The 12,500-nt window shown below is 45.5% G+C and overlaps 1 protein-coding gene across 1 annotated transcript in view; it reads left to right on the top strand.

The window, feature by feature from the left end:
- LOC134455315 (contactin-associated protein-like 2) overlaps positions 1-12,500 on the top strand; it is a 183,021-nt gene that overhangs the window by 147,573 nt on the left and 22,948 nt on the right. Inside the window, exon 15 of the mRNA XM_063206336.1 lies at positions 3,679-3,897. Within this exon, the coding sequence (XP_063062406.1) occupies positions 3,679-3,897 (219 nt within the window). The remainder of the gene's footprint in view (positions 1-3,678; positions 3,898-12,500) is intronic.

The raw sequence follows: 12,500 nt of genomic DNA, 5'->3' as shown, positions 1-12,500 counted from the left end.
TTCACGTCACACCCCATCACTTATGCCCCACTCCACCTAAACCTCTCCTTCCTCCTCTCTCAACCCCTCTACCCTAACCCGGCAGTGCACCAAACTCTCCTCTCCTCTCCCCTGCTCTCCCCTCCTCTCCCTCCTCTCCTCTCCTCTCCTCTCCTCTCCACTCCACTCCACTCCTGTCCTCTCCTCTCCTCTCCTCTCCTCTCCTCCATCCTCTCTCAACAGGGCAACACCACCACTGCTGATCATATTGTGCACCTCTGTATCTGAACAGGTGCTGTCTACAGTACCTGAATAGCTTGTATTCTAGTCGCTCCTCAGAGGAAAATAACACAGGTGAAGGGGCCATGTTTTGAGGCTGTTAGAGGGTGTTATGTGGAAACATTTCATTATGGCAGATATTTGAGGCGTTGAACTTTTGCACTCGGTAGAGGCTTTGGCGGTTTCGCTGGCTTTGGACTTAGCTGCCTACAGCCTCCCTCTTTAAGGGATGTTTTACTTTGGCTTTTTGACGCCATGGAGGTGAGGGCAGCTGTGGTGAGGCATAAGGGCCGGAATATGCTTGCTGCAAGATACGCCTGCACTTTTCATGCACAAATGCATCGCCACCCGTATTTCATGTCAATGTCAGTGTTTTTCATGAATGTTTACCACCACCAGCAAACTCTACATATTCAATACATTGCTGTCTTTACTCCTCGCACTGAATTAGGGAAAACGTTTTGTCTATGTGTTTGTCTGTGTCTGTAACTTTATGTCTTCTGCTATTTTGACCAGGACCCGCTGGCAGAAGAGACTCTGGTCTCAATGGGACAATCCTGGCTAAATAAAGGATAAATGAAAAAAAAAAGAAAAATGCTGTATGACTGGGAAAATTGCACTTTTCATACATAAAAAGGGGGATTGTCCGCCATTCTGCATTTACAGAAATAGACATTTTTAACTGTAATCCTACACAGCGCATCTTTAAGACTGCAGTTCCATCAATTGGTTGGACAGTGATGGACATGCTTGACAGAGTGTGAGTTTGAGAGGGGTGGGGTATCAGTCAATATTGATGTGTGTCTTGGTCACGTTCCTGCTCCATGACAAGGTGACATATTCATCATGGGTCTATGGAATCAATGGCTCAGGCAGTAATAGGCATGTGTGAATGAGAAAGGGTTTTTTGGGGGGAATAGGGTGGGTTATTGGTATGGAGATGCTTCCTGGTTGGCCTTCCACAGCATGACACATTGGCCCCAGGCAGCTGTACTGAAAGGATGACATACTAGTCTCTCTCTCTCTCTCTCTCTCTCTCTCTCTCTCTCTCTCTCTCTCTCTCTCTCTCTCTCTCTCTCTCTCTCTCTCTCTCTCTCTCTCTCTCTCTCTCTCTCTCTCTCTCTCTCTCTCTCTCTCTCTCTCTCTCTCTCTCTCCTGTCAGTGTAGTGTGGAGTTCATGAAGATATCCTACTTCAAATCTCTCCCTATTCCCTATTTGCCTCTGGTCACATCATGTTGCGTTACATCACTGTGCACTGTGCAAACCCATAGCCATAGCCATGCCTGTGTGCCTGTGTGCCTGCGTGCCTGCGTGCCTGCGTGCCTGCGTGCCTGCGTGCCTGCGTGCCTGCGTGCCTGCGTGCCTGCGTGCCTGTGTGCGTGTGTGTGCCTTAATCTTCCCGGTGACATTGCTGTTGTGTGTTGCGCATGGAGAGGGAGGAGATATACCCTCGATTTCAATCTCCTCATACAGGAGCCAATTAAATTCCACTTTGCACCGGCTCCGCTCCACATGTTTTTAATCCCAGATATTCAGGAGTGAACTGATATGATCCACACTGAGGTTGTTTACCCCTCCCTGGCCCTCCCACTCCGTATCTCTGTCTCCCTCTCTAACCCGCCCCCCTCCACACACACCCACACACACAGCACACACACACAAAATGTCTCTAAAACACCTTCTGTGGTAAAGCAGTCACATTCTTTCAAAACAGTGTGTATGAGTATGTGCAAGTCTCGTTATAACTTACTTCCTCTCAAAAAGTGACGAGCCACAGCAAGCAGTTTTCATCTGGCAGTGTTGGGTGAGAGGGTGGGGGCTTCCAAAATAACTGAAAGTTCTGTGTGCGTGTGTGCGTGTGCATGTGTGTGTGTGTGCGTGTGCGTATGCATGCTACTGTTGTCCTCTGTTGTAGGTGTGAATAATATCTGGGATTCATTATAACACGCGTGGGAATCAGTGAAGAAACGAAAAAATCTAAATATGGAGACGCAATCATAACCCTTCAACACCCCCACCAAGATGTTGACAGTGGAGAAGGATTTAATTGGTTCTTGCTTGAGGCTTATATTCATGTTTTCTTCATACTTATTTATATATTTATTTCTGAAACTGGGGGAGGAATAGGGGTTTGTGAAAAGTTGTACAATTTAGATGAACTGGCTGTTTGATTTTCGGGTAACAGTTTTTTGGTGCATTCCCGAAGATCATGCCTTATCCTATAAACATCAAAAAACGTCAGAGCCATTAGCAAAGTAATTAAAATTTCACCACCAGCAGCATCCTCTAAGCTCCAGCATTACACAACAGTTGTGCACGGGTGTGTGTGTGTGTGTGTGTGTGTGTGTGTGTGTGTGTGTGTGTGTGTGTGTGTGTGTGTGTGTGTGTGTGTGTGTGTGTGTGTGTGTGTGTGTGTGTGTGTGTGTGTGTGTGTGTGTGTGTGTGTGTGTGTGTGTGTGTGTTTGTCTGTGCGTGCTGTGTGCGTGTGCACGTGTGTGTGTGTGTACAGGTTTGTGTGTTTTTCCACTGCAACAATATCAGCCTTGACATCTTTTCAAGCACTTTTGAAATTAAGAAAAGGAAAACAGTCATTCACCTAATTTCTGCCCCCGATGGCGATCGCTCTCTTCAAATCTAATATGTGTCAAGTCCCCTTGATTGTGTCTTAATTAGGGAAAACATCAAAGCTGATCATCTGCCCCTCCTCTCGATTTCCTTCTGTCTTCCTCCACAGCCTCCAGTAGTCTCCTACTCCTTTGATGGGGCTAATGGGACAGTGAAGCTGTGCATGCATTCCCCTACACCACACAATGACAAGTATTCACCCAAGATATGATTTTAATTTGTGCTTCCATCTGTGTGTCCCTCTGTTACGAGACCAACTTGTAAGACTGGTGAGGTAACATAAAAATGAGCCAGAGAGCGATTTAAGTGAATTGGGCGTTTATTTACGAATTGTGCTGATTGTCCATCCGTTTTTTAACCAGGCGTTGATAGGCCCTAGGTCCTAGGATAAAGACCTAACTAAAAGAAGGTAATAAAACTATACCCTGAGTCCCTGTGAAACAAAAGACAAAGTTAAACCCACTTAAGTGTTTCAGGCCAGCTGCTGCCTATGCTATCTCACCTAGTTTAAGAAAGGAAAAAAACACCTCCACCACGTCAATGTCACCTCACCTCCATCACGAATGTCAATCGTTCCCTAAGCAGTTTAACGAGTCAATAGATGCAGGTGCCAAGCCGATGGTGCGCTCTCTCTAAGGTGCAGGTCTGGAATGAAGGAGAGAGAGAGAACGCCATGACGTCATCACCCCTCCTTATATTAGCTTCTCTGCGGGATGCGCCCCCCTCAGGACAAAAGGAGAAACAGCAGGGAAGCCAAAGCACATAACACCCTCTGTATCTCTCTTTCTCCACAGCTTCTACAGTCGTCTCCTTCTCCTTTGACGTGGGTAACGGGCCGGTGGAGCTGACTGTGGAGTCCCCATCTCCGCTCAACGATGACCAGTGGCACCAGGTATCAGCTGAGAGGAACGTGAAGGAGGCCGTGCTGCAACTGGACCAGCTGCACAGGGAGGTCAGACCAGCTCCAGCACAGGGACACACACGGTTAGAACTCTACAGCCAACTCTACGTGGGTAAGGATGAGAGAAGCTCCACACACACACACACACACACACACACACACACACACACACACACACACACACACACACACACACACACACACACACACACACACACACACACACACACACACACACACACACACACACACACACACACACACACACACACACACTGGATTTAGGTTGCAACAGCATCTTGTTTTTCCTCACTGATTCATGCCGTCTCCTGCTCTCCTCTCTACTTGTTCCTATCTCTCTCCAGAGCCAGGTTTTTTTAGGTACCTGTAGGGTGAGGGAGACAAGCAGAGTTGTTTGGGTAAAGGGTTGCAGAGAGGATGGTGGAGAGGGTGGTGGTGGTAGGGGATGAAGAGGTGAGGGAGAATGTGGAGACAGTAAGTGGAGGTGGTGGGTTGGGGCGGAAGAGAAGATTGAAGTGGTGGAAGGAGAAAAAGGCTTTACAAAGGGCGAGGGAGATGAAAGTGGCCCCTCGCTGAGAAAACATTTTTGTAGTGTTCCTTTTTTCATTCTTTATGTAAAGGGATGTGCTGGGACCAACTCTGTCTCTCTCTGTGTCTCTGTGTCTCTGTGTCTCTGTCTCTGTCTCTCTCTCTCTCTCTCTCTCTCTCTCTCTCTCTCTCTCTCTCTCTCTCTCTCTCTCTCTCTCTCTCTCTCTCTCTCTCTCTCTCTCTCTCTGTCTGTCCAGCGGCTTTCCTCTATCTGACACCCTGCTTGTCCCTGTGTGTCGTGTGGCCAATAGCTAAGTGTGTGCAGTGGAGTGGTAAAGGCCTTGTGCTGTCCTCCACCAGCATAGCAGAGTGATACAAGGGATAGCAGCCACCATAGATCAGACAGGGATTACACATGCACGCACGCACGCACGCACGCACGCACGCACGCACGCACGCACGCACGCACGCACGCACGCACGCACGCACGCACGCACGCGTTCGTGCACACGCACACGCACACGCACACCCCGGCTCCCCAGTTCCACTGCCGTGAACCCCAGCAGATCAAAGTTTTGAAGAAGTCGCTAACACAGCCAGCAGATCTCCCCAGTTTCTGTGGCTGCATTTACTGTTCAGCTGGCACCAATTCTAGTGTCACATACAAAGATATGTGCCATCGATAGAGCCTCTTGGAGGCAACAGTGGTGGTTGAGTTTGAGGCTTTATACTGTATTTAGAGGGAAAAGATAGTGGAGAGAGGAGAAAAGCAAAGCCAGTAGGCTGTAGCTATATTATCACTTTTTCCTCTGCAAAAATATAGGATTTATTGCAAGGTTGTCTACTCAGTTACTTTGGATAGTATGCAGTTGGGAGAAAAAATAGGAAAACACGGGTTGCTCAGTGAGTGTTTTTTCTACAGTGAGTATGAGGCTAGCTTAATCGCCTTGGCGTGGGCTGTGTGACTAATAATGAGCAAAGCTAATGTATGTAATGCTAATATTAACATAGCCTCTTGTCATGGCTTAAAAAGCGCCAAGAAGAGCTGCTCTCGACTGCTCACAATGTAATTATGACACAAAAAAACTAAATGCATTTCACATTTCCATTTCCATTAGCCTTATTTCAAACTGTGGCTTTGAGACACATGTTAAGGACGTAGGGACTGGGAAAACCAATTGCTCTCTTATCTGGGGGCCTTTGTCCTTTGTTGAAGGCTAGAGTGTGAAACAAGAAACAGCCTATAAGCCATGGACTATGGTGGAAAATGAACTTGACTTTTTCATACAGAGGAACCAGACGAAAGTGTGTGAACGTACACTAGTTTGTGTGTGTTCAGGCTTCTCATTTCCATATGGGCACGCTGTTGAGGATTTATCGTCGGAGGGGATGGAAATTGAATTTCTCCAAAATTTCATCTGAATAATGTGTGACCTGCATCTCAACAGCGTCATTAGACATTCATGGTGAAGGGAGAGCAATGATCCTCAGGAAAACTCAAACTAGCATGGAGGAAGGAGGGCGTGTTGTAATCGCTATCAGTTGTTCCAAGTGCGTGAGTGTGTGTGTATGAGTGTGTGCATGTGCGTGGGTGGGTGTGTGTTTCTGTGTGCGTGTGTGCATGTATGTGTGTATGTGTGCGGGTGCGGGTGTGCGTGTGTGTTTAATCCCCATCAATTGTTGCAGAGGAAAATGTAATCTTCGGCCACATGCAGTCAATCAGTTTGGGAAATTGTATTAGCTGAGGTCTTTTCACCTCTCTGTCGTGCAGGCGAATTTCTGTGTTTACACAGCAAGCGCAAACAATAGCAAGTTCCACAATCCCCCTGGTTCACCGTGCCCTGTGGTAAATTAGCACGTAGGAGAGAGCTCTCCCTGTTCATTACCAGACCATTAGCCTCCAGCCTTTTGGCATTCCATGCATTCAGCACACAGCCAATGTATCCACGCCGCTGCTTATGACAATGATTAAATATGTTATTCTGCTGATTATTTGTTTGTCTGTTTGTTTTGTCCTGTCTTGTTGGTGTTCTCACTAGTGAATCAGTTGCCAGTTACGTATTGGCATGATTTTGATCTGTGGTTGCGCCAGAGACGTTCCAAATTTGGCCGCGGCGACCAGAAGTGCTTGGTTGGTGAAACATTCCATCCCATTGTTCACGTCACCAGTTACCTAGTATCTTGTTAAAATTAAAGAATCTTTGGTTGCGCCACCCTGACATCTGGCTCGAAAGAACTCACACACACAAAAAGAAAACAATATTTTTTCAGAGGGGGGGTTGATGCACCCTAATGTACATGTATTGCTTTTGACATTACACATGGCTGACACAATTACACTTTCACTACCAACCCACAGTTATTTAGTTTCAGGGTACGGTGTCCCTGAGGCAATGTGAGGTCGGACACTTTGCTGAAGGGTACTTCAATCATTAGTTAATTGGGCGGTGGTGACTCAGGTGGTAAAGGAGCCTGTTCAGCAGCCAAAAGGTTACAGGTTCGAGCCCCGCTATGCCTGACCCCATCGTCCTTGAGCAAGATACTTAACCCCAAATTGCACCTGGTGGCAGGGTGGTACCACTGCCACTGGTGTGTGAATGTGAGAGTGAATAGGTGAATGTAAAGCGCTTTGAGTGCTAGAAGGAGTGGAAAGGCGCTATATAAATATAAATATAAAAATACATTAGTTAATCACTCCTCTATCCAGACTATTTCCACTTTAACCTTATTCAGACCCTCTGATCCCAATGCCTATTTACAGTATGTCCTACCTTTCCAGGTAAAATATGAGAATACACAGGATTTTTTCTCCAGGCCTATGTGTTTACATTGCCCAGTATAGCCATATTAAGCACAGCAATGGACGCCTATGGAACCAAGCAAAACATCATCAAATGTACTTACAAACCTCTTTAAAATTAGTGCAATGAGTGCAAATGGCTATTTACTTCCATCCAGTGATTGACTTGTGGCTTGATGCTAACTAATGGTTCTATCCACTTCCAGTGATGATGCTAAGATATGCTAATAATTCTAGTCCTAATATTCTAATCTAAGGAAAAACAATCAAATCAAAGTACTGAACACGCTGAGAAGAAAATTAAACACACATCCCTGTTTAATACTTGGGAAAAACTGCAAATATATGAAAATAAAAAGGGTGGGCTTTTCCTAGCATCTGCTATTATACATTTTTCATAAAACAAAGAATTGGGGAGCCACAGCGTGTTCCCCGGCTCCTCTGTTCCCCAGGTCCTATGTTCCCCTGTCTTTGTATGGGACCGGGGAACTTAGGACCCTTTTTCTAAAAAGGGTTTCTGAGTTTTCAAATTGTGCCCTTCCCAAAACCATCCCTAAACCTAACCTGTCAGTAATGCAATGTTTCTGAGTCGTAAATGTGTGCCCTGACCAAAACTATCCCTAAACCTGTCAGAGGTGCAATAACAACCTGCGCTTTGCCATACGGCAGCAGTCTACTTGGAAGGAGTGGGGAACATGGAACCTTTTTGGAAAAAAGGGGTCCTAAGTTCTCAGGTTGGCCCGGGGAACATAGGGAGGACCCCGCCACAGCTGCCCCTTCAAAACACATGCCAAAAGAAGCAGCCAAACCAACTCTGTTTCTGTCCTTTGGTAGCATCATAACGTAACTTTAAAACAGCCATAAAGGCCTCTTTTCAGATCCTCTCAAACATCTGAACCAACAGATTGTGTTGGAGAATATCGTGAAACAACAGCAGGGCAAACTAACTTTTAATGAAGTAGACACAGCATATGGTCTTCTCTTTCCAGTAGGCTATATCAGATTCTATGCATTTATATACCTCATAGGTCCTTTGAACGGAACAGAAAGTGACCATTTTTCATACCAAAATGATAGGCCTACTTGTTTTCAAATTAGTGGTGGAATGGTATTTTCCGTAATGTGTTTTTTTTGTCTCGATTGTTCTACTAAGAATCAAAGGATTCACAAGGACTGTTTACCATCCATTTTTCAAAGGAGTCCTTCAGATTTTTTCCTGCCTTGATGTTGTTTGTTTTGTTTTTTTTCCTTTTCCATTTCTGAGTTTATATTGATTTTCATGTCCTCGCATTCTCCTTGTTCTCAGTTGCACTCTGGTTATTGCATGTGGGCTTGTTTTTGCCCTTACATTTTTCCCCTCATCATTTATCTTATTGTTATTTATTTTTATTCTTTTGTTTTGGTGGTGTGTCATTACTGTGCCTGGCGCCTGAAACTGCATGCTCGTCTCGTCTCGTCTCGTCTCGCCTCATCTCGCCTCATCTCGTCTCGTCTCGCCTCGTCTCGCCTCATATCGTCCTGCCATGGGGGGTATGTGGATGTGCCGCAGGCAAGTCGGCATCTATGGCCTGCCAAGACAGTACAGGTAACTTTTATGTTTGGTACCCAGCCTGTCCTCAGCCAACCCCCTCCTTCAATACCAAGGCTACCTACAGTTCCCTATAGCCCACCCACCAACCCCCAACCCCTGTACTGTAGCAGTTTCTAGTGTGTGTGTGTGTGTGTGTGTGTGTTCACACGCACATGTGTGTGCATGTGTGTGGGTAGCAGATTTGAGTGGGAAAGGTGAGATCCTACAACAACGCGCAGAGTGGCGCTAATGAATGCAATATGCCAATTTATTATGTTCCGCTAGTAGTGAATGCAATATGCCAATTTATTATGTTCGGTTAGTAGTGAATGCAATATGCCAATTTATTATGTTCGGTTAGTAGTGAATGCAATATGCCAATTTATTATGTTCTTTTTGCAGTTTATTATATTATATTAGTTCTATTAAGCCATAACGAATAGCACTGTCCACCACCCACACTCCAACCACACACAAACACAAGTGCACGCACGCACGCAGACATGCAGACACGCGCACACATGCAGACACGTGCGCACACGTGCACACACGCGCACACACACACACACACACACACACACACACACACACACACACACACACACACACACACACACACACACACACACACACACACACACACACACACACACACATAGCTAAAAGGTCACCTGTATGGGGGAGTGTGTGCAGATGTGCAGCCATTTACAGCAGCAGGTGTGTCATCATTTCTGTTGTACACTACATTCCCTCAACTCAGAGTTAATTGACCTGTTTTGTTTACATAGCAATAGAAAAGGTGACACACAAACTGACATGCATGCACACACACACACACACACACACACACACACACACACACACGCACACACGCGCTCACACACACACACACGCACGCACGCGCTCACACACACACACACACACACACACACACACAATGAGATTACATACACAAACATCTCGCCCGTTTGCTCTGTCAGTCAGCCATATTGTGTGTGTGTGTGTGTGTGTGCGTGCGTGCGTGCGTGCGTGCGTGCGTGCGTGCGTGCGTGCGTGCGTGCGTGCGTGTCTGCATATGAACATTTTGGGTAGTGTGCAGAGAAATATACAGCAGAGGCAGTGCTTTAATTGGTTTGTGTTGTGAAATTAATGGCATGTATTTACCCCCTTGACCAGCTCAGAAGCTCTATCAGTACAAGGCCCATAGCATCAGCACCTTTGTGCTTGCGTGCATGTGGGGCCTTATTCAATAGAGACAAGACAGCTGTCCTGCAGTATTCTAATATATGAAATGCAGTGCGGGAGCTTTCTTGTCTCCATAGTGGTGACCCAGGGGTTCCCCTCCGACGCACCTGGCCAAAAGAGGTGTGCAAGAATTCTACACAAAATGGCCTCATTTAGTAACCTTTAACGGCCGCCGAGGTCACACTCCACACTGAGCTGCCGTGTGGAGAGGAGAGAGAGGGTGTGAAATTAATCAGGCTCACCAAGGCTTAAGTGCCCGGAGCGACAGGAACAGATTAATTAGCTTGCCATAACTTTGCCACATAACTTGGCCACGTTGGTGTGTGTGTGCGTGCGTGCGTGTCTGTTTGTCTGTCTGTCTGTCTGTTTGTCTATGCGCTCCCGCACTTGTGCATGTGTGCGTGTAAATTCTGAACTAAAAATCGGAAAAGAACCGGCTTCCTCGGTTCCCATCGTTCACATATAGGAGCCGTTCAAGAGAATTGGTTTGTCTGCAAACGTCAAAACAATAACAAAAAGGCATTGCTCACATGCAAATGGGACTGGTAAAAATTATGTTCACTGCTGTCAACCATGTCAATGGAAAGAAACACATCCAGACTGTGTCCTTTTTAAGGCTCTCTATATGCTTTGGTTGCCTAGCAACAATAAGACTAAGTTTGGCAGTGGCAGTTGGCCAAGAACATAACAACCCAGACTATTGTGCCTTTCATATGGTCTGGAAAGTAGATATTATCCTGTCTTGGCAGGATTTTCTATGAGTTGTCCAGTGGAAAAATACCAGAAGGGGTGCATTCATGTGTCCTTCCCATGACGGCGTTTGGTATTTACGATAATTTACAGAGCACATGAATGCACCATTAGTCTGTAAGTAGACAATAATCGAAGAATCAATGTAGTTTCTTAGGTTCTTAATTTCTTTTTAATGTTTAGTCTCATGCAGGGATTCTACACCGTTTTGTTGGTTGTACCTCAAGGGAATGGCATTGCAAATGGTCTTTGAACTGATAGCCGATTGTAAGTTGCCATTTAGCACAGGAAAGATTTTCATCCGAGTTAGCATATTACAACACGGTATGCAAACGGATCACTGATCATTTGATCAGAGCTCAGAAAATAAATTGGACATTTGCCTGTACCATGTACTTTGAAAACCATGTACTTTGAAACCATGCAGCTGGGTCGGTATCATCACTGGGGACTCGGGTCAATATCCTCACAACACTGGGGACCTGGCTCAGTGTCATTATTAAAATATGGAATGCTTTAGTTTTTGAAAGTGGGGACAAAGGTGGGTTGTCTTGTACTTAATTTTGGAAAGGCCACAAAATCTCAGGGACTGTCCAGACCTTTTATGTCAGTGTGAACACACACACAGGGAATGATTTTAGGGCTGCAAGTTGACCGTGGAAGAGCACGGTAGCCCCATAACGCACGCTGTTCCACCAGTGGAACACTGTAGTTACTGAAAAAACTTGACTACCACCTACCTTTAGTAGGCCTGATACATTACAACTTGGTCATTGCCATTCTGCTAACAGCTAATGTATAACATGGACCGTGTTTTACTGAGTTAAAAGAACATAGGCCGAGCAGAATTCAATGCATAAAATGAGTAAACGACAAGAGCTTCACCTAACCACTTATTATTTTCCATCACAGTATTAAGTGCGTCACTCCTTCCTACAGGTGCATTAATGTAGTTAATGCCTTCTTTCTCCTTGTAAATTGGAGGTTTCTTTCTCTGGTGTGGTGAAAATGGAGGCTTGGACATTGCTTTAAGACATAAAGCAATAATTATGCTTCAGCTGAAGTATACCAGTAATGACTCTTGAGACTGTAATTTTCTCTCTCGGATATCTATACCTCATGAGTGGCATGGCCAATAATAGTTTTACTCCATGTACAGTCTGTGGGAAGCGTCTAATGGATCTGAGAACAGTCCTCCAGTCATTCACCTTTGTGTAATTACATGGATATTACTGTAGTTCCCTGTCTGGGTGTCTGGGTTCATTTTTAATGTTATGTTCTGCATTGATGTCTTTCTGCATTGATTACCTGCCGGCAATATGCAAAGTAAAGTGCGGCCATTTTCAAAAAGAAAACAGCTTGCTGACAAGGGCAATGGGTGTATGGTATTTGAGTCCATCATGTGGCTGACTCTGTGTATGTGTGTGTGTGCGTGTGTGCGTGCGTGCGTGTGCGTATGCATGTGCGTGTGCGTACGCGTGCGTGTGTGCAAGGGAGTAACTTTGACTTTGACATTGGTAGGGACAAAAAAATTGGTGGGGGTTCGGGGGTTTCTCCCCCGAGAAAATTTTGAAAATACAGTTGTTAAAAGTACAATTTTAACGCAATATGTGAATGTATTAGCCTATGAATGAATGTAGCTCAATGGTTTTAGAGGGGGATGATTTTTGACCATTTTTATTGTGTGTGTGTGTGTGTGGGGGGGGGCTGATTACCAATCATAAGTTCATGGCACACAGATGTTATATCAATGAGCAGATGATATGTCAACGAGAGTTCCTTAGGAAGTTGGTCTTTCAAT

Source organism: Engraulis encrasicolus, chromosome 9 (genome assembly GCF_034702125.1).
Source record: "Engraulis encrasicolus isolate BLACKSEA-1 chromosome 9, IST_EnEncr_1.0, whole genome shotgun sequence".
Taxonomy (NCBI): Eukaryota; Metazoa; Chordata; class Actinopteri; order Clupeiformes; family Engraulidae; genus Engraulis; species Engraulis encrasicolus.
The sequence above is the reverse complement of the archived record's forward strand: the minus strand, read 5'-3'. Positions and strand labels throughout refer to the sequence as shown.